This window comes from Equus przewalskii, chromosome 12, assembly GCF_037783145.1.
Source record: "Equus przewalskii isolate Varuska chromosome 12, EquPr2, whole genome shotgun sequence".
Classification (NCBI taxonomy): domain Eukaryota; kingdom Metazoa; phylum Chordata; class Mammalia; order Perissodactyla; family Equidae; genus Equus; species Equus przewalskii.
Window position 1 is genome coordinate 31,803,189 of NC_091842.1, and position 23,144 is coordinate 31,826,332.

General features: G+C 43.2%; 1 protein-coding gene across 3 annotated transcripts in view; it reads right to left on the bottom strand.

Moving 5' to 3' along the window:
- The window catches only part of SHISA9 (shisa family member 9), a 333,409-nt gene that overhangs the window by 86,616 nt on the left and 223,649 nt on the right, over positions 1-23,144 (bottom strand). For all 3 annotated transcript variants that reach the window (XM_070568516.1, XM_008518028.2, XM_070568515.1), the window contains exon 3: positions 5,801-5,956. In XM_070568516.1, coding sequence (XP_070424617.1) covers positions 5,801-5,956 — 156 coding nt within the window. The remainder of the gene's footprint in view (positions 1-5,800; positions 5,957-23,144) is intronic.

The window sequence follows — 23,144 nt, forward strand, 5'->3', positions numbered from 1 at the left end:
GATGAAGCCAAAAAAAACCCAAAAATTGAACTCATGAATACAGAGAACACAACAGATTGGGTTGGTGGTTGGGAGAGCACGTAGCGGGAAGGGCAAATTGGGTGAAGGTGGGAAAAAGGTACAAACTTGCAGTTATAAAATAAATAAGTCATGGGCATGTAATGGTGACTATAGTTAATAATATTGTATTGCATTTTTGAAAGTTGCTAAGGCAGGAAATCTTAAAAGTTCTTATCACAAGGAAAAAAACGTGTTAAGTACGTGTGGTGACGGAGTTAACTAGACTTATCGTGGTTATCATTTTGCAGTATATACACATAGCAAATCATTATGTCATACACCTGAAACTAATATAATGTTAAATATCAATTATATCTCAATTAAAAAGAATTTTAAAGGGGGATGGGCCTACCGCATTGAGAGGATGGAGACATGAGGGAACTTACTGGATGATGAAAATATTTCTTATCCTTACCGGGATGTTGGTTACCCGAGTGTATGTATATTTCAACAACTGCACTATTGTAAACTCATCTGTGTATTTCACTGTATGTAAGTTATACCTCAACTATAGAATACCCTAAATATGTTAGACCTCAATTATGCTCAGCATCATGGGAAAACTTTTACCTTCAAACAAAGAAAAACAACTCCTACCTTAGTAAGCACCCCCTCAAAAAAGGGGGGAAATGGGCCTCCCTAATCTTTTTTTTTTTTTTGCCTGGTTATATCGTTCTGATACCAGAAATTGCTTTGTGGAAGACAGAATCATTTCGTGGAAAGAACACAGATTCTGAACCAGGCAATCCTGAAGAGGACTCTTGGCTCTGCCATTTCCTAAAAGTGTGACGTTAGGAAAATTACTTAACTACACGGTGCCTCAGTTTTCCTATCTGCAAAACTGTGGGACCAGTCCCTCCCTCACAGGTGTAGTGCTTGGGAGTTCAATGATATTAGCTCACTTTCTGCCGTAACTTAAAAAAAAATTAAACTAGTAGAAGTCAATCCATGGCTGAGGCTGAGCCATCACTTAGGGTTTTTACGCATGGTTCGCACAGCAAGAGTAAAGAGGGAATGCCTGCCATGTTGAAGTGTACTGTTGCTGTGGTTTTACAAAGTGCTATTGGAAAATGTAACATGGTTCTGGCAAAATAGTCTATCGTCTGTCAAACAGCCATGGAGAAGATATTTTCTTATTAAAATTTAGAATTGAATACAAAGGCACCACAGCATTTTATCAATGATGCTGGTACAGCCTGTCTCTTCCTCTCGCTGAGTAGCCAAAGTTGCACTGAAGCATCTCGAGGGCACATGGTCAGGAACCTTTGGCAGCCAAGGAGTCCAACTCTCAGATGCCCAGAGGAAATGCCAGACACGGGGCCAATAGGAGACAAATGCCAACGTGTGGGCAATTTTCTGTTTGCAAAGCCCACCAGGAATTATATAAAAGGGTGGTCTTTTTCCAATTCTGGAGGCAGAACCTCTCTGAACCATCAGGTGACCCTGAGGGATATTTCCGCAAACACCTCTGCCTTACAAACATTGACCTATGAGGACCCATACAGTGGGTTCTTACATTGTAACCACCCATCAGGTGGGTGGCTCAGGCCACAGCACTTGTGTGCTTAAATGAATTGCTTAACTGAATTTTCAGGGTACATTTTGGCTTATTCTATTACAAGACACACTTCTCCACTTCAATCTTGGTGGAAAATATTTCTAAAATGTTTAAACCCACAGTTCTGTCTTAGTAACGAGAGAGGCAATTGAGTGAAACTGAATCTTTCTTTGATGGATTGTAGTAACCGTATATCTGGGCGTGGGTGTTCATTGTCCATGGATGTTCATTGTCTTGCTATCAGTGGGGAGAGTGAAGAGGTTTGAACCGACTCTGCTGGGTCTCAGGAAAGCCATTTGCTGTTTGCTTGCTTGTTTATGTTAACAGATTCCTAAAGCGAGTTAGATTTCATGTATGTCTTTCCTGTCAAAATGGAGTGAAGGATATGGATCCACCTCTCGATTTCCTTTGAAATGAAATCTGGACAATTGCATGTTAATCAAGGTATGAGTGTATCTTGGAGAGTCAAGGAAAAATCAGATCAACAGACAGCTTTAGTCTGGAGACTTTAATATGCTGCAGTATTTACTGAGGGCTGACTATGTGCAGGCTAAGCACTTTCTGTGCATTATATCATTGAATCTTCCCGACAAACCATTAGCTGTGTATTATTATTATCTCCATTTTCCAGATGGGGAAACTGAGACCCGAAGAGGTTACATAATTTCTGAAATTACTTGCTAACTGTCTGAACTAGGTCTTAAACTCAACCCTGACCAATTGCAGAGGCTGTGATACATTCTGCCATCTTGCTGATCATCTCATGTTCCCAGCTTGATATGGTGCCTATCACACGGTATATTCACTAGTTTTACAAATATGCATTGGGAGTGCTTACTGAGTTCCTCAGATGGTGCTAGATGCTGGGGATACATTGACGAATGGGACAGACTTGGTTCCTGCCTCAGTGGACCTACAATCAAGGGACAACAGGTTAAATGTTTGGAGAATGAATGAATGAATGAATGAATGAATGAATTGAATCGATGATAATTCAACTCCATCACTGCTTCTTGTACAGAATCCAACAAGGTTTATCCTCTGACATTTCCCTAGCATATGCTGATCTTTTACCCATAACTGGGCAGTGAACTTTTGGGGACAGAGACCATTCTGTAGTCACATGCTTCATATGACCACACATTACGTGCCCAACTCCATGAATTGTGGATAGAAAAGAGCTCTCTTTAAACACAAATGAGTTTGATTACAACAAGCAAAATAAAATAAAATAAAATAAGAAGGCAGGTTTGGGAGGAATTTGTCTCAGGAGCAACCAACAGTTCCCACCCTTTTCTCCCCAGAGTTGGTGGTGAATGAATGGAACATAGGTAATGGCCCACAGGTATTCTAATAACAGGAATGAGTGGAATTGTTTAATCTCCTAATTTTAAAATTAGATGGTGCTTGGGCACCACAAAGTTTTAGCTTCCTCATTTTTCACAGGAAGAAGCTGGGGTCACAGAATTTCAAACCCACCCGATGTTCTGGATATTAGAGCCGCCAAGAGAAATTTATTTTCCAGAGGTATTTTTGAACTTGGCAGTTAACCTTAAAGGCTGCCCAAGCCTCCCCTTATTTACTGGATTGAAATTTTTAGAAAATGAGTCTGGTTATCGGAGGTTGCAGAGCTTTCAACAGCAAACCATTTTTTAAACAACTTCTCTCCTGAGTGGTAATGATTTCGTTAATGAAATGCATTTCATCATTCACACATGGTCACATTATGCCTTAATAAAGAACCCTTGAAAGAACATTTATTATGGAATTTGCATTTCATTTGGGCAGGCAGACGCTGGACTCCTGGATAACCCATTGGGTCAGGTAGTCCCTTGGTCTGCTCCTCAGGGGACCTCCACTCGCTGGAGATTCTCAAGACCTCCATGAGTCAGATAAAGCCCGATGAACTTCCACAATAGTCAGAGAAGAAGGATGGAGAAGAAGAAGCCCTATTTAACCATATTTAGAATTGGGGAGAACTCCCTAAGTGAGATCCTTCAGAGTTTTCTAGAAGATTGGGGGGGGGGTGCTCTCTTACAGCTAAGATAGTCTTCAGTTCTTGTGAAAGACAAGCTCATTCGTTCATTCAGCAAACATTTCAGGAGTTCTTCCTTTGTGGAAGAAAGGGTTACTCAAAGAGCGTCAAGTAAATTGCCATGCTGCACATTTAATTCCAAATGTACTGCAGACATTTACTCTGCACAGGGCCCCTACACAAATCCTGGAGCGAATCAAGAAACTCCGTTGGAATATCCATCCATTATTTATCCAAAGAGGTACTGGGTGTTGAGGGGGAACAAGACTGGGGCTCAGTTGAAGAAATGAGTTCTTTAGGGTAATGTGACCAGTTCAAAAAGAAAAAGACATCTGGGCTGATTTTTTTTAATGCCAAAAGAAGGATCAAACGTAACAGCAGACTCTATTTATCACCTAAATGCAAAGCTCAGAAAGGGAGGCGGGTCACCAAATAGTGTGTGAAGGCTTCCGCAGTTACATCGGCACAGATGCCCTGACTCTTTCTCTCCTAGGCAACAGCTCTCATCCCTTCCCAGTAATGTTTGAGTCTACGTGAACATGCTTAGGATGCATATGCTATGCAAACATGAAGTATGGAATAGAGGGAATCTGTAGTCATGGGGTAGAGTTGGGTGTAGAAATTCAACATGAGGGAGTGGTACGCAAGGTCTTAAGAAGCTTCAGATTTAGAAAAGTCTGTGTCACTCTGCACAACCTGTGTCCTTGGTATTATAAATTTGGCTCAACCCCTCTTTGAATGATTCCATCTGGAAGTCCTAGGAGATCGGGGAACATGAATTCCTAAAGATAGACTTTTGGCTCCAACACTTTCTAAGCTCTGAGTATGTGCCCAGCCCTCTGCTGGGCACCAATATGCTGTTTTGTGAATCTGATGTTTGTAGACCATGGCTACCACAGGCATCAGAGACCTGTGAGAGCGTCTGTGCTTTGGTTTCTGTTGTTAGTTGACAACAGAATTAGGATATTTCATACTGGAATCGATCAGCAAGCATCACCCATCCCATCTCTAGTGAGGAGCTTGGCAGCAGGGGAAGAAAAGAAGATGAGAAGCTGATAATAAAGGGAAGCATGTGGTCTGTGTGTCTTCTGCCTGCCCAAAGTCTGACTTTGCTGTGGCTGTTGCTTCCACCCTATAGAACCCTTCCATGAATGATTCGTTCAGGAGCCTGGGTGAGCGTCAGGGGCACTGTCACACTCCCTGGGGTATGAGTAGGGGATGGACCAAAGGAGGACCAGGCCTAGGGGAGAGCAGTGGCAGGAGCATAGACCCTGAAGGATAAAAACAGAGGTTCAAGTCTTACTTCTGTCGCCCACAGGCTGCTTGATTTGGGGCAAGTTAAATTAGCCTCTTTGAGTCCCAGTTTCCTAATCTGAAAGTTGGGATCATAATTGTGCTTCCTCTTTGGGTCACTCTGAGAAAACGGGACAGCGTGTATGAAAGGTCCAATGCAATGTCTCATGCTTGATAAGAACTCAGTTAGTGGTAGATCCACGCTGCCCACCCCTGTCAGTATTTACACCATGAAGAGCAGAAGCTGCCTGGGATAGGAACGTGCATGCTCCCTGACTTCTCAGAGATGGGACAACTGTGCGGATGGTGAGTGTTACCCACTAAAGGGCAAGGCATTCAGAGACCAAGTGTCCTGGATTCTATGCCTACGTTCCCTGAGGATTCACTAGGGCAGATGGTGGACAACGAAGGGGCTGAGGTGTCAGTGGGACCAAATGAGCATCCAGCCCCTACATGTTTCCCTTGTCTACCCACCCTGCCCCACACAGAAAGGTAGGACTTGATCTGGGTCAGAGAGAAAACAGCTAAGGGGTCTGGTCCTTAGTAACCTGTATCCCAAGTAAAGAGACCCAGAATATATATATATGCGTATACACCTATGCAGAGAGACAGAGACAGAAAAAGAACAGAGATAAAGAGAGACAGAGAAACAGAGAGAGACAGAGAAAAAAAGAGATGGAGAGAGTTGGAGAGACAGAGAGAAAGAGACAGAGGGAGAGAAAAAGACAGAGATTTTAAGAGAGAAAGAGAAAAAAGAGAGAGACAGAAGTGATAGAAAAGGGAGTAGAAAAGAAAGTTGGAGAGAAAGATCTAGAAAGAACAGGTGAGTAGGGGAGAAACAAAACCACACTTACCGACCGCCTTCAAGGAGGCGTACTTGTTGAGCTCTTTGCCTGGTGGCTGTTGTTCGTAGGGATTAGAGATCTGGCCCAGGTTGGGGTACGAATGTGGATGGCCCATCTGCTGGAGCAAAGGGGAGGTGGGCACTGCGTTGTTCATCTGGGTAGCATCTAGAAGTGAAGAGACAGAGGGAGATGGTCACAGACAAGGCAGAACATTCTACCCATCCCCACCATCACTACATCCCCCAAGACCAAAATGCAGCCCCCCTTGGGGGATGCAAGAGGAAGAACGGTAGAGGATGAGCAGACACATCGAGAAGAACCGACTCCACAGTCATCGTTGTTGAGCAGCTGAGGATGGATGGGGAAGGACAAAGGATGTGCCTAGAACTTCTCCACCTCCCCCCTAAGTGAACATAAGGTCCTATCATTGTAGGAGCTATTTTTGTTATCAAAACAATCTATGTATAAAAAGATGATCAATTTCAGTAACAGCCAAGGACAGGCAAGTCAGAACAAGAAGAAGCCATTCCTTTGCCAAGAGATTGGCAAAAATGAAAAAGATTGAAGGACACCGGCAAAGATGTTGGAAACTGGGCGGTCTCATGAACTGATGGTGGACATAAGATTTGCGATATTCGCAGAAGGGAATCTGGCAATGTGCATTGAAATTTAAAGTGCGTATGTATGTTGACCAAATAATACCACTTCTAGGAATTGAGGCTTGAGAAATGTAAGCATCAGGATGTAAGGAATTTGTTCAGAGATATTCTTTGCACCACTGTTTGTAAAATGGAAAAAAAATAAAAACACCCACGCAGAAGCAATCTGACCTCCTATCGATATGAGAATTCTTAAGTAAATTATTGTACATCCATATAATGTACATAATATATACATATATATGATGGGATATCATGCAGCTGTTAGGAAAAACGAATTAAAAATCGGTTAACTCTACATGTCAAACAGGATTATTTTTATGGTTTGTACTGTTAAGAGGAAAAAAATGTCAAAGTAATACAAATAACATAGCATTTTTGTTAAAGAAAATCTCTGCATATTTTTGTGTGCTATGGTTTGCAAAGACAGAAAAAAAAAATACGTGAAGACACACAAACTAAGGATCGGCTCCTTTGAGAGAATGGGATTTTGCGGGGAGAGAGTTCAAGAAGGTTTCTCTGAGGAAAGTCTTCGAGCTGAGATCTGGAGATTGAGATGTTGGTTAAGTCTGGCAGAAGGTAGAAGGCACGGGGAGGGTGCTCCAGGCAAAGGGAACAGCATGGACAAAAGCCTGGAAGTTGGAAGGAACACTGCATTCCCACAAACTGAAAGAACGCCCCCTGGCCTCTAGCCATGCATGGCTGGAAAACAGAGTGTGAGGAAACTGGGACGAGGCAGGGCTGGAGAGGCTGGCAGGACCCAATGGATACTGTTACCGGTTTCCGTCTTCACCTTGAGAGCAATGAGATGGACGGAGAGGAGGCAAGAGTGAAATGGAACAGGGAATCCAGGAGAGAGAATTATGGCTCAGTTTCAGGCAGGAAATATAGTTCTCTCCAGCTTAATGAAGCACATGTGTGGATCCAGATAAACATTGCAGTAGATGCTGGCGGTGACTTGAAAGATCCCCAGCACATGCACCCATTTTCCAGCTGCTGTGTCAGCTGCTAATAGCTCACAGTTGCCCCTAGTATCCTAGTACCCTAGTACCCTACAGAATTGCTCTCTCCACTGATGGGAGCCACCACTCTGGGCTTAATTTACTTAATGCGCCTCACCTTCAACACCTGGGGTGCTTAGCAACCAGTGCCCAGCTCACACTACGGTACGAAGATCAGTCTCTTCCCTCAAGGTGGGGATGACTTTCTGGAGCAGTGGGTGCCCCAGAACTCCCATGGAGTGGGACAAGTTTAGAGCAGGAGTCGGCCACTTTTTCTGTAAAGGATCAGATTGTAAGTAGCTTAGGCTTTGCAGGCCATACGGTCTCTGTTGCAACTACTCAGCTCTGCCCTTGTGGCAAGAAAGCAGCCACAGACATTATGTCAATGAATGGGCATGGCTGTGTGCCAATAAAACCTTATTTACAAAAACAGGTGGTGGCTGGATTTCGTTCCAGGGCCATAGTTTGACAATGCCCCGTCTAGACTTTATCTGAGACTGAGACCCCATCCTTGTGTGGCCCCTTTATCTTTCCTATTTTGTTTCCCTTACAACCGTAGAGATGTGTTTATGTGTATGTGTGTATGTGTATGTGTGTGTGTGTGTGTGTGTGTGTGTTTTACCCGAAGAGCATCGTCTCAGGATCTCATGCACCTGAACCCCTCTCTCAAACCTGGCTTCTAGACAATTCAACCCATGACACATATGGAATATGTTTGGCTTTAGAAACCAATAAACCCAAATGGAAAGAGGCAGAGATACTACAGCTGAGACACAGAGATAAGGAGAGTATTTTTATCCCTGCACATGCACGGGCCATCACACAAGCCCAACTGCCTAATGGCAATGTCACCGAACATAACCAACTAACCCAGCCTCTGGCCAGAATCCGGAGAGTCAAGCATATCCTTCTGCCATGATAGCTTTTTGGCTGACATTCTACTGGGTTGGGAGAGGCCCAAGATTAACAAAGTACCAGTGGTAAAGGGGTTGCATACGGTACCGCTTTCACTGTAGCCTGGACCCCAAGATCCTCTGACATTTCCCTCTCCAGAGCAACCTGCTGGAGAGGTCTGTCTGCGTCCCTTGGGCTCATCAGTCCAGACGCGTTTTGTGCCCAAATGTTGGTCCAGTAGGAAATGGTTTACTGTAAGTTCTCATGTTTTGCTGCTCCATGGTTTTTTTAGTGGACAGCTACTGTTCTTGTGTCTTTAGAACCACCCCTTCCATTGGCACTGCTTCATCCCCATGTCAGTCACATGATGAGCTGCCAATCATGGTAACTGTCTTTGTCTGGGTTTCCCCAGATGTCACTGAGATAAGAACTCAAATGCAAGCATAAGTGGGAGGTGAGCTCAGGAAATACTGGCCGAAAAGGGTCGGGGAGTAAGACAGGGAAGAGAAAGAAGCAGGTAAATGTGCAATGCCACGCACAAGGCAACTTTGGAGAACCGGAGTCTGATCTTACTCTGGAATTCTGGTAAATGGTGTTGAATGCCTGTCTCAGAATTCTGTCACCCCCGGGGAAGGGAGCCTCTTGGTATTTATACACCAACTCCCATCAGGCATTGCTTGAGGGCTGCTTCTGGGGGACAGCAATGCCTCAGCACTTGCAACCCGCCATGTTCGTGGGCACAGCGAGCTCTGGTGGGCAAACTCTTACTCAGAGATATAAAAGCTGGCAGTGGAAATCAGGCCAGGAACTCACTCCTCTGACCACAGAAGTGAGCATGTGACCCAAATCAGACCAATCACAACACCTCCTTCTTCTCACAGTGATTGGGCCAGTCGTGAACATGTGACCTAGGCTGGGTCAATCAGAGTTCTGCCCTGAATTTTCCTATTTGGAACCTTTGGAGTCAAGGATAGCCAGAGGGCCATGAATTCAAGTGAGTTCGAACCTACCATGTGGAGAAAATGTTTCCTGATTATGAGGGAGTAAGGACAAAGGAGAGAAGCAGAAAAGACAGGGACGCCCCTTTCTAAATAAGCTAGTATGCTTTGGAATTACTGTCACTCACAACATAGATTTCTGACAAATGCAATTGTAGTCTGGATTCACCCTGGGAAGCTGGAATTGACCAGAAGGGAGGCTGCAGGTGGGGCTATAAGGCAAGGCCTGAGGACGGCATCAAGATGGAAAAGATGTTGCTTCTGGGTTTTCTACAGAGCTTCAGTAGAGATTTCAAACTGAAAATTCCCTTAATAGTGCATAGAGAAAGTCCAAGGATATTCATAAGCTAATTAGCTAACATCTTAATGGCATGTGGTTTATTTTTTTTCTGGAAATAGATCCCAAACACTAGCCCATCATCCAATGTGAGCCCTTTGTCCCATCTCTTTGCTCCCTCAGTCCCAGATCCCACTCACTGTGCTCAAACTCTGTTTCCAGTCCTGCCTGGGGAAATGCTAAACACTTCATTAAAGAAAAAGTCAGTAGAGATGTTTCTTACCACCTGGGACAGCCTTTTATATTATTAAACAGAATATTTAGTATTCCATTATAAAGTATTTGTTTTGGGATTATTTCTCCCAAGTCCTGAGCTGCCTCAAGGGCAGTGAGTAGTTACTTAATGTAAGTGGGCATGACCGAGGTGGCCCCACCAAAATGATGCCCCACAGAAGGAGAGACAAGCCTGCCCCAAAGTCATGCTGCTGTCATAGGAAGTAAATTTCTGGCAGTTTTAGATAGCCATTTTGTGCTAGCTTCCAGGCATTGAATATTCAGAAATTTCGAAATCCAATCTCAGGGCAGCCATCAAGAATTATTAAACAGACATTTGTGACTGGGTTTTTTAAATATTATTTTCATTTCACTGAACGGGAAAATGGACCAGATCCGGCAACCCACTTTCTCTGTGAGTTTTCCGCAAATATATCCAGCTAAGGAGGAGAAACAAAAGTGTAGATCGGAGGTCAGCCCAGGTTGGCATCCAAGAAAATAGAACAGTAGGGTGAGTGAAGAGTGAATAGTGGGTAAAATCTGGGTTGTAATCTGCAAATCGTGCCCTTGCCAATTGAGAGAAGAAATATAAAGATGGATAGATAGATAGATAGAGATTTCAATATATGTATACATGTAGTATGTGTATGTGTATATGCATATGCATGTATTTATATGTATATATGTACACACACATATATGTATAATTTCTTTTGCACAGTCATGACCATAGAGGGAATCCAGTAGGACCAACAATGTCTTGCCCTCAGCAGGATGGTTTCTCTTCTAGACACACCTTGACCCCAGTGATTACTTACCCACCTCACTTCTGTAGAAAGGTACCACAAGACAATTTTCCCTGCCTCATTATAATTTTGCAACTCCTTCTGACCCTTAGAAATAACTAATGACCTGCTGTTCTGTGATGCTCCATTCTGTCAAGACCCTCGGCCAACAAACAAGAAGTTGATGATGTCCCTGTGCTCTCCTTCCTAAGATGGAAAAGGGACCTCAGATAGTTGACAATCACTTTCAAAGAAACTTAAGATACAGTTACCTAATTGGAAGCAGCTGGCAGACTCGCTCCAAGGTAACCACCGCATAACTGCCATTATGATGTGGTATATCTTAGTCTCTAAACAGAGTCACTGAACAGTCACTAAACACTCAGAATTCATTCACTATATGAAGTGAATGCAATTCAGATAGGGTCAGTTAAGGTAAAAATGCTCAGTTACCAACACTGGGATGGGGCTCTAGGTTTCTCAGTGCGGAAGAGACAAATAACGACAATCAGAAACTAGACCAGTTTGGCCCATCTTGGAGGGAAAGCAACGATAGTCAGCCTTTCAAGGCATATCCCAAGGAAGAAAAGCACAGAAAGATATGTGAAGGTCAAATGTTTCTGTTTTATGGAACATATATTATGTGCCAGTCACTTGGTAAAGAACTTCTCATACTATCTCCTTTAATCCCCATATCAACCCAATGAGGTAGTGTTACAAGGACAATGAGCCAACATCCACCGCCAGTCCTCCTCTTTTTGCTGAGGAAACATCCATGCCCATCTTCCTCTACTTTATATGTGGGTCACCCACCACAGCATGGCTTGATAAGCAGTGTGTAGGTCTGTGCCTGGGATCCAAACCAGCGAACCCCCGGTCCACCAAAGCAAAGCACGCAAAATTAACTGCCATGCCATTAGGCCAACCCCACAATATAACTTTTTAAATAAACTTTTCATTGTAGAACAACTTTAAATTTACAGAAATACTGTAAAGATAGCACTGAGGTTTCCCATATACCCCATACCCAGTTTTGTCTATTATTAACATCTTATATTAGTACGGTACATTTGCTATAATTAAGGAACCAACATTGATATATTACTATTAACTAAAGTCCACAGTTTATTCAAGTTTCCTTAGTTTTTACCTACTGTCCTTTTTCTGTTCCAGAATCTCATCCAGCAACCACAATAAATTTATTTGTCATATGTGTTTAGGCTCCTCTTGGCTGTGACAACTTCTCAGAATTCCTTATTTTTGATGCCTTTGACGGTTTGGAGCAGTAATGATCAGGTATTTTGTAAAATGAGCCTCAACTAGAATTTGTCTGATGTTTTTCTCATGACTAGACTGGAGTTACATGTTTGGGGGAGGAAGACCATAGAGATGAAGTGACATTGTCATCCTAACATATCAAGGATACATACTGTGATCACTTATCACTGTGGATGTTGACCTTTCACCTGGCTGAGGGAGTGCTTGTCAAGTCTTTCCACTGTAAGTCACTCTATCTTTCCTTCTTGCCATACCACGCTCTTTAGAAGGGAGTCACTATACACGACCCACACTTCAGGAGTGAGAATTATGTTCCACCTCCTTGAGTACAGACTATCTATATAAATTATTTGTAATTCTTCTTCATGGGAGATTTGTTCTTTCTTCCCCATTTAGTTATTTATTCAATCATTTATCTATATCAGTGTGGATACATGGATATGTATTTTATACTTTTGAGTTATAATCCAATACTATTTTATGTGCGTATGTTTGTATGTATGTATGTATGTATTTGTTTATTTATTTATTTCTGCTCAAATTGTTTCAGGTTTGGCCATCAGAAACTTCTTCAATTGTCTCCTATGTTCCTGTTTTTTGAGAACTTACTTTCCAGCAATAGAAGATGCTCCAGGTTCATTTTGTATATTTCCTATCCTGTCCTAGAATCAGCCATTTCTCCAAGCAGCCAGGTACCTTTATTGGAGAATGGTCTTAGAAACCAAGATCTGGATGCTGGGTGTGCTCATTGCTTCTGGTACCTCTCAGCTGACAGAGTAAGGAAACCTATGAGTGTAAACTAACTCATATGTACATCCATATCTATAAATTTGTAACCATCTGTGTCTATATTAAGCTAAACATGAATTCATCCTGATATCTCCAATTCTAATCCATTATCGCATGGATCATTCCAGCCTCCTCCCCTTGCTCATCTGTAATCTCTCATGCCAACAATGAGAAGCCTGGCTCCCATGATACATCATCCGTTTACTCAGTCGTTTAATTCCAGTATGCATGTCTAGCAATATCAGAAGTGCTAACCCATATCCCCTAGGAAACAACTTTATCAACTAGAACGTAGTCTTAAGGACAATGCATTTTTCAAGTAATTAAGATGTTTTTCTCTTTTGTCTTCCTGAGTGTATGAGATTTGCCCCAGATGGCTCATGGCATCCATATGCCTGGGTGAGGCTGGGAAATTGGGACTTATTACAGAAAGAATACACAAAAGATTATGATGAGACTGCTGATAATGATGAAGGTGAAGACGCACGTATTCATGATAAACACTCACAGAGGTGTCATTAGGTGCCAGGCACTGTTCCATACATGAACTAATCTAAACACTCCAAGAAGCCCCGTGAGATCCTATTATTCACCCCATTTAGGCCTAAGCACAGAGAGCTTTTGTAACTTGCCCAAAGTTATAACACTTGTAAGTGGCAGGGCCACGCTTTGGACCTGGCAGTCTGACTCCAGAATCCATGATTTTAGGCACTTCCTTACTGCCTCTAAGGGAGTTAAATTCAAATTTCTAACATTCAAAAAATGATTTTGCAACCAGACAATAATAAAAGTTTAAGTCACAGTATTGACTTTGGAAGGTGTTTTTTACTAAATTCCTTTACCTCTACTCTTTAGCATATTAAGTACCAGACTTGGTGCGCAAGATCACAGAGTTCTTGGCAAGGGTGGACAAGAGAGAAAAAGGGATGGGAAGGCTGACTCTCTGATCCTGGGAGATTGTGAGGATGGAAAGAGAGAGATGAGGGAGACGAAGCTCATGTCACTCCACTTTCCCTCTTTAGTCTTCAGACTCAGGTTGGGGAGAGGAAGGGTGGGTGAGTTGAGGGAAATGCTGAGTGCGGCGATTTTTGTCCCACTCCCCTGTTTGGGACTCTGGGAGGAACTCACAGTGAAGAAGCTCCGAGCTGTCAGAGGGTAGCTGAGCCAGTCAACAAACAGAGTGCAATCTGACTACAAGACTGCCTAGTTGGCACTCATCAATGACCCTGAGATCCCAGTTGGCCTGCGAGCAGGGGTCCTGCCACAGGAGCCTCTCACTTTGGAGCAATGGGTCCCACACAGTGGCGTGGGGTGAGTTCCCTTCCATTTTATCCTACTCTCCTTTCTCTCCCAAGCAGACAGCACGTGCCAACTCAGACAGAAGTCACATACTCAGAAAGGTCAAATAGAAAAGCACATTAACCATGTAAAACATTTACCCCGTTTCTCTAAGTATTACAATCCTATTTTACAGATACAGAAACTGAAGCTCAGAAGGTTGAGGTGCTTGCCCAAAGTGACACAGCATATTAGTAACTATCAGGATTTGACCCCAGGTTTGTCTGGTGGCAAAATTGGTGTTTCCTCCACTAAGCTGGGCTGCCCCTAGCATGGACCAGGAAGAAACAGGAAGCTCAGCACCGAGCCTCCTCCGTGGAGAGAGACACTTTGGTCTTGAGTATCTTCCTTCTTGGAAACTTTCCCAGTCAGATGAGTAAACCACTGGCCAGATCTATGTCTTTTTGTTTCTTCTTTTATCCAGAAACGAGAACCTACTGTGACATCCAGGGAACGAGCCAGCCTCCTCCCATCCTGAGAATCCCCTACTGCCTCGTGGAACCCACCTGAGCTCTGGCCTCACCAACTTGGCTCATCCATCCATTCCTCCTCACATCTTTGAGCATCTACAATGTGCCAGGCACTGGGCTTGTGGACAAGTCCAAGCTCTTATACCACTTACTAACTAGAGGAACGCATACAATTGTTCCAAAGCTTTTTCAATGCTCTGAGGTACCACATCTTCACCTGACCCGCGAGGCCATGTAGGTCCTGCCCCGGGTCCTTCTTCACCCTCCCTCTTTCCAACACACTCCCCATGTTGCAGCCTCACAGTCACTCTCCACAGACAACACCATCCAGAAAAACATAATGAAAAGAGAGTGGAGTTTTGAGTCATTCAGCTCTGGATTCAAATTCTGGGTCTTCCATTTACCAACAGCATCGTTGGGTGTGTTATAAAGCCCTTCTGAGCCTTACTCTTCTCAGCTCTAAAATGGGACCATAATGGCTTCCTCACGGGGTTGCTGTGAGGCTGCATGTACACTGCGCTTAGCATTGCACCTGAAACATAGTAAGCACCTGACATATTGTGGCTAAAGCTTTATTGCTTCCAATTGTCCAGGAAACCAAGACAACATGATGGGGTGGCCACAAGAAGAAAGGGGTGTTAAGTTTCCATAAGACCCCCTCGAGACTCAGAATTCTTGGCCATATGCCAGCTTATTCAGTTGTCTCAGAAGTGGACAAATGAGAGAGACTAAGCAGAAGAGGTTTCTGCAGGGGCCAATTGCACTGGTAATTCTCATAATGACAAAGAGAATAGACCTTTGCAAATCATGACAGAGCTCTGGTTTTTAGCTCTGTTTTCTTTTCTGTGCCTTCCAAACCTTTATGCCCAGAATCCTTTTCAAGAGAAAACCTGAAAATTATAGTTTGAAACACCATGTAGATTTTTCTCTGGCCACAAGCAAGCAAAAAAAGAAACCAAATCCAGCTCAGAATTATCCTGAATTTGTCAAAGGAGACCATAGCAGGTTAGGCTCTCACCAGAAAAGGTTTACGTAGACAGAGAATTAAATCCATCTTATCGAACCTTGGTGGCAGAGGGACCAGCAGGGATTTTCGATGGAGGAAAAATTGCACATGTATCATTGTAAACTCTTTGGCAAAAGAGGCATTTATGTTACCCAAAGATTTATATCGTTAAGCACACATTTTTTTTTTTTTTAATTTTGACCGTTTAGGATGGAAAACATTTTGAAACTGGAGTTGTTAAATATTTATTGAATGTTCACTTTCGACCGGTTTTTATGCAGGCTCTGGGGGACAGAGATTCACTTCAAATCTCAGGTTGGGCTCCAAAGAGATGACAGTCTAGGATGGGAGGCAGACCAAGAAAAAGTCAGGTGAGATAGAGGGCAGTTGAAATCTGCATGGTTAGTGCCGTGATACAGCAAAACACAGAGTCCCATGAAGGCACAAGGGAGAGGGGATCGAACCCAGTTTTAGAAAGCAGAGCTTCTCCATTTCCATTTTGAAAAAGAGAGACCAGCCAAGACAGCAACAAGAAGAGGACGACCATTTTAATTCAAAGTAGCATCATGTGTGTACCCAAGGAACTACAATCTATTGGTACCACTTCTGAAACAGGACACCTTTAAGGTGGATTAATTCACCACCGATGGCTCAGCATCATTGTAAAAACCAAAGGTTGTTTTATGTTCCCAGCAGCCATTTCCCCAGAAGTCAATTTCATGAGCTGGTGTGACAGTGGATATTTGCCTCTTCACTCAACAGCCCCAGAGTGCTAAGATTGTTTAGTTTCTGCTCCTTCTTCTCTTCTCCTCCCCCTGTGTCATCCTCCTCCTAATTCCATTTATTTAATAGTTTTCTTTTCTTCTCCATCATGGTTAGTGTGTTTTATCAGCCACGTGGTGAGCAGCAGCCATTGTTTCCAGTTCTAATGTGCTGTGGATAAGAAACTTGATACCGAAGCTTGTTAGAATAAATGGTAAAGTAACAATTAGCTGTATTTAAAAATACTATTTCTTCTGCAAAATGCTCTCCTTTTTTTCCCCACCTTTCCCAAGCTAACTCTGAATCATCCTTCCAGTCTCAGCTTAAACATCATGTCTTCCCTACCCCTATCCTCTCTTAAACGCTCCTGTAGCTCTGTATTCGCTTGCTGGGCTGCCATAACAAAGGACCAAAGACTGGAGGGCTTTACCAACAGAAATTTATTATCTCACAGTTCTGGAGGCCAGAAGTCCAAGGTCGGGGTGTTAACAGGATGGTTCCTTCAGAGGATAGTGAGGGAGAATCTGTTCCATGCCTCTCGCCTAGCTTCTGGTGGTTTGCTGGCAATCTCTGGTGTTCCTTGGCTTGTAAATGCATCACCCCGATCTCTGCCTTCATCTTCACGTGGCGTTCTCCCTGTGTCCAGGTCTGTGCCCAAATTTCCCTTTTTCATAAGGACACTGGTCATATTGGATAGGGGGCACACCTAACTCCAGTATGACCTCATCTTAACTAACTACATCTGCAACAACCCTATCCTCAAATAAGGTCATCTTCTGAGGTCCTGGGGACCAGGACTTCAACATATCAACTTGGGGGGAGGGGAACATCATTCAACCTATAACATGCCCTTTACTTCTCTTCTTTATCCATATGAATTCTTTTCTTTACCTTCAATGCTTGTTTTTCCCATACCTCTGCAGTCGGGGAGGTTTTTCATCTCCTCTGCCCCTCTATTCCAGCACCTAGTGTAGCTCCTGGCATGGAACTGAATTCTAATACAGGAAAGGATGAGAAAAAACATCTTTCAGGCACCTGCTATGTGACAGGCAGTGCACAAGGAGCTTTACCTAAAAGTCAGCTATTTCTCTAAGAAAAAAATGCATTGAATATTTTGGCTTAGCAACAGCCATTTTAGTTGCGTCTGAAATTTGTTTTTTCCTTTTGGAGTGTATGTGCAATGGATAAGTGTTTTGATGATGGACCATTTGATGCCTGGGACAGCAAACGACAACAACAGAAAAGCAAAGTGATATAAGAAATGAGACAACTGGGCTCAGCTTAACCAAACACGAGGGATGCTGCACTGCTCAGCTGTGTATCCTTCAGGAGATAGCACAGTGCACCTGCCCTGCAGGTGGAGGATGAAACATGTCCTACACCAAGTCTCGAGTGTAGACGATTCTCCACCGGGGTTGGAGGACCCTCCGGACAGCCTCACATCAGGGGTGGTTTAAGGAATTTTTCAGCGGGCACCAAAAAGGCCTTTTTAGCTCATGCCAGTGCATGAGGCATACTGCTCATTGATTTCCTTGTTACTCACTTATTAGAGCCCACTTGAATTGGGGTGCAAGTCTCCTCTACTGAGGACCTGTCACAAAGATTATTAGTGAATGGTTATGAGATTCACAGCAATGGACACTACCATCTCTCTCCTACTTTTCCAGATCTTCTAAAGTTCCCCCAGCAGCCTCCTCTGTCACTCAAGATGCTAGTCCCTCCTCTTGAGAAGTGTTTGAGAGCAAAGTGAGGTATGGAGAGAGAATAGATCATCCAGAGACAGGAGACTTGGGTTCAAATCCTGCTCCAGCAACATATCAGCTGTGAGGCCTGAAGCAAATTAACTGACCTCTAGAGACTCCATTTCATTGCGTATGAAATGGGAGAAATGGGAATTAAGCATTACTGAATGCAACACACGTGTCAACAGAAGAATTGAAAACAGGATCTTAAAGAGATACGTGCACACCTGTGCACCTTGCAGCACTATCCACAATAGCCAAGATGTACAAGCAACCCAAGTGTCCATTGACAGATGAAGGGATAAACCACATGTGGTACAGTAGTCCCCTTTATCCATGGCTTTGCTTTCCGTAGTTTCAGTCACCTGTGGTCAACCTTGGTTGGAAAATAACGCTACGTCACAGTGCCTACGTCATTCACCTCACTTCAGCTCATCACGTGGGCATCGTGTCACCTCACATCACCACAAGAAGGGTGAGTATAGTCCAATAAGATATTTTGAGAGAGAGAGACCACGTCACAGTATATTGTTATAATTGTTCTACTTTATTATTATTGTTAATTTCTTACTGTGCCTAATTTATAAATTAAACTTTATCATAGGTGTGTATGTATAGGAAAAAACATAGCATATATAGAGTTTGGTACTATCCATAGTTTCAGGCATCCACTGGGATCTTGGAATGTCTCCCTCATGGATAAGGGGGGACTACTGTACATTCATACAATGGAATACTATTCAGCTTTAAAAAGGAAGGAAATTCTGAAACATGCTACAACACGGATGAACCTTGAGGACATTATGCTAAGTGAAATAAGCCAGTCACAAAAAGAAATACTGTATGATTCCACACATATGAGGCACCCAGAGAAGTCAAATTCATAAAGACAGAAAGTAGATGGTGGTTGCCAGGGGTCGGGAGGAGGGAGAATGGGGAGTTAGTGTTTAACGGGCACAGAGTTTCAATTCTGCAAGATGAGAAGTTTCTGGAGATGGCTGCACAACGATGTGAATATATGTTACGCTCTTGAACTGTACACTTAGAAATGGTTAAGATGGTAAATTTTATGTTATGCTTTCTTTACCACAGTTTGAAAAAAGGAACAACACACATACCAAATGCTTTTTATCCACACACACATCCTTCCTCATACCCAAACCCATTCCCTAAGTTAGGCATTACTGTGCATTTTGCAGATGAGAAAACTGAGGCAAAGGGAGGCATTGAAGCACTTATTCAAGATCACATGCATGAGGGCCAAAGTCAGCTTTATCCAAAGCCAGTGCTTCTTTTCCATACTAACTGATTATCTATGATGAGATAAAACTAGATACATCCTAAAAACTCTGACCTTAATCTTTGGCACACGTAAGAGTCTATAACGTTAGATTCTTTCTCCCATAACACTTCCATTTTTAAAAAATTTCACGCCCTAATAAAAACAACCTAAACATTTTTTTCTCTGAGAATGTTCAAGGTGGTGATTGTTGAATAAACCAAATCCTTTCTAATTATTGGTTGAGCAAATTCATTCACTGAATCACCCACTTACCAAGTAATCACCACGTGCCAGTGGTAGGCCAGGCATCCTTCTGAGCACTGGGGAAAGAGAGGTGGATAAGACCCACTCCTGCCTTTGAGAAGCTCACAGTCCAATGTGGGGACAGATAGGTAAGTGACTTCCCTATAACATATGTGATATTAAAAGTAGGTACAAAGATCAGCAGCAACTTCTGTCTCAAGCTGGGACATACTTTATTGTAATCCCTCCTATGTTAAATTCCTAAAAACAATGATCAAAATATAAAAAGCAAAATGAGGGGCTGGCCCAGTAGTATAGTGGTTGGGTCCATGCGTTCATCTTCAGTAGTCCCGGGTTTGTGGGTTCCAGTCCTGGGCGTGGACCTACATGCCACTTGTCAAGCCACTCTGTGGTGGCGTCTCACATACAAAATAGAGGAAGACTAACACAGATGTTAGCTCAGGGCCAATCTTCCTCACCAAAAAAAAAAAAAAAATCACAATGAAATCATGATGAGCTATCATCACATAGCTACAGCAGTGGCAAAAATAAAACAAAATATAAAATCCAACAATACCAAGACCTAGTGAGGATGCAGAGCAACTGAAACCCTTATACCCTGCTGGTACATTGTGAATGCCTACAACTAATGGCCCCTTGGAACTGTAAGCCATAGGTTCCTGGGCAATCTGTTAAGAAACTAAGTTAACCAGAGGCCATTTGCCTCACAGACTCTTAGGAGCATTTCCTAACCATCTAATAACTCTCTCACATTAAAAAGCCATCAATGTCCTGGGCCAACATCAACCCAAAGAAAGAGACCTAGACAAACATTTCAAGTCTTGTCCCACCAACTCCATCCTGCTCCCAACACAACACTTTAACACCATATCCAAGCCAGAAAGAAGTAACAGAGGGAGGTTTTGGCTATGACCCTCCCAACGGCCTGTCTCATTCTTTCTTTTCCAATTGGCCCATGGATTCTTGGGTTTCCATACTGAACCTAAAAATTAATTCATAGAACGGAGAGAAGAGAAACTTCACTTGCCCCAGCTCCACCCTCCTTCCGGGAGGACCATTCCTGGGGCCACGGCCAGGAGGCATGCTTATTTAACAGAGGATTTCCCCTCAATTACTCGAGAAGGAAAGGAGAAGGAGTGTGGGGTCGCTTGGGAGTGAAAACTGGCTCTTCCTTTTAGTAGCTATACGACTTTGAGTAAATTTCTTAACAGCTCTGTTTCTCTGTTTCCTCAACTACAAAATAGTGATAATCACAGTACCTATCTTGCAATAGTGTTGTGAAGATCAAATAAGATAAAGCTTGTAAAGATGTTTATGCCAAGCACATAATCGGCACTCCATAGATATTAGGAAGTTTTGTTATTGTTATGGAAACATCTGGTCACTCAAACCTTATATGTCAATAAATGAGATGGGGATAAAGTTTGCTTCAATTCTCAGACCACTTTAGATTTAATGGCAGGCCTTTCTAGAATTACTGATATTATCACTGAATAGGGCAGCAAAAATAACCCAGCTGGCCTCTGAGAAATTGGATCTAGAAATAGATCAAGCTAGTTACTGTTTATCTGGACACCACTTCATCATCTTCTGCTTCTGGGCAGGATTGCTGAGCCCAAATGTGACTTCTCTCTAAGGCCTCATAGACCCAAGGCTGGAGGCTGGCTCCTCTGTTCCACGTTCCCAGTCCTGGCACAGACAGAGGCATGGGAGTGGAAAGTTGTCTGTATTGCTGGGAACAGGGAGGGGTCTCCCAGCATCTCAGAGCCAGATAAGTCTGCCAAATAGCCAAGTGGTTAAATGTTGAGGGCCATAAATGAGGCTCATCTGTCAGTCATGGGCAGGGACCAGCTCCATCTGCTGTGTCAGGAGCCTGGAGGGTGACTGGAGGAAGCAACTTGTAAAGCAGTGAGGCCATGATGGGAAGCAGAAGCTTCTTTGCAAGATTGTAGAACTCTGTGCCTTGAAGACTCTCCCAGTCCCTTCAAAAGTCTTACAGATGGAAAAGAAAATGCAAGACCTAAAGAGGGAGTATACTTGCCCGTGGTCACTCAGCAGACGTACATGAGTGCCAGGAGGACAGTCAACTCTCCAGAATTCTAGACTACTTCTCTCTCTGCACGCATACCTGACCCATCTTGCACCTAACCCATGGGTGGAGGAGATGCTCTGAGCAACTTGAGAAAAAATATCCCAGTTCTCTTCTCTATGCTCACATTTGCTCTTCAACACCAAGCACCTCTTCCTCTCTATAGAAGCTCAGAATAGACCTGATCATTCACTCATTCATTCACTCATTCATTCAATAGATATTTTTCGAGTGCCTCTATGCGCAAGTCATCATGCCAGGCATTGGGAATACATCAATGAAAAAACGGACCTAGTCCCTGCCTCTGGGAGCTCATAATTTAGTAGACAACACAGGTAGTAGACAAAAAGAAAGAAAATCACATGAATGGATACTTACAAATATGTCAGGTTTTAAAGCAAAGGTATTAGGCGCAAGCTGCGCCTAATTCATGTGTTGTGGGATATTATGAAGACGACTACTCAGCCATTAATAAAGACAAAATTGTGCCATTTGTGAAAACATGGATGGACTTTGAGGGTATTACGCCAAGCAAAATAAGTCAGACAGAGAAAGACAAATATTGTGTGATTTCACTCATATGGGGAAGGCAAACAAACACATAGATAAAGAGAACAGATTGGTGTTTCCCAGAGGGAAAGGGGATGGCAGGAGGGTGAAAGGGATAAAGGGGCACATGTGTAAATGACAGATGGAAACTAGATTTTCGGTGGTGAATATGATGTAGCCCACACAGAAACTGAAATATAATGATGTGCACCTGAAATTTACACAATGTTATAAACCAACGTGACCGCAATACAATAAATAAAAAATAGATAAATGAAAAGAGATTACCCAAAAAAAGACCTGCCTGCCACATTTTCCCTCCAAACTTCTTTTTATGTAGTGACCCTTCCTTATGGGGCAGATGGCCATAGGACAGCCAGAGTCTCGATGGGGGCACAACAGAATCAGACGACAAAAGAGTCAGATGCTAGGCTTTTGAGCTTTGAATCATAGCACTGATATGGGTGAGCATTTGCTGAGATAGTTCTTTGTTTCTGGCACAGAAGACATGAGGAATTCTAGGCTCTAGGAGAGGAGAAAGTTAGAGAAGAGAGTAACCGAGGGAGCAGTTAGTGCGTATTATCTGAGATGGGGTTCTGTGTGCTGCCCATGGTAGAAACAACATGCAGATCTCTGCAATTCTCAGATCCCTAAGCACCTCTGAGAGCTTGGCCCGGGATCAGGGATAGTCCCAGCTGGTGGGCTGAGCAGTGACAAAGAGATGCACAGAGAACCACGCTTACCCCAGTCAGCAAATGAGGAGGCTCCCAGCCCAGGGTCATCAGAGATCAAGGCTGGCAAAGAGTCTATAATTGGAGTCGTGTGTCCTCCTCAGCCTTGAGTAACCACACAGATGAATAACATCACGGCTTACTTATTGTCTCAACAACAGATTAA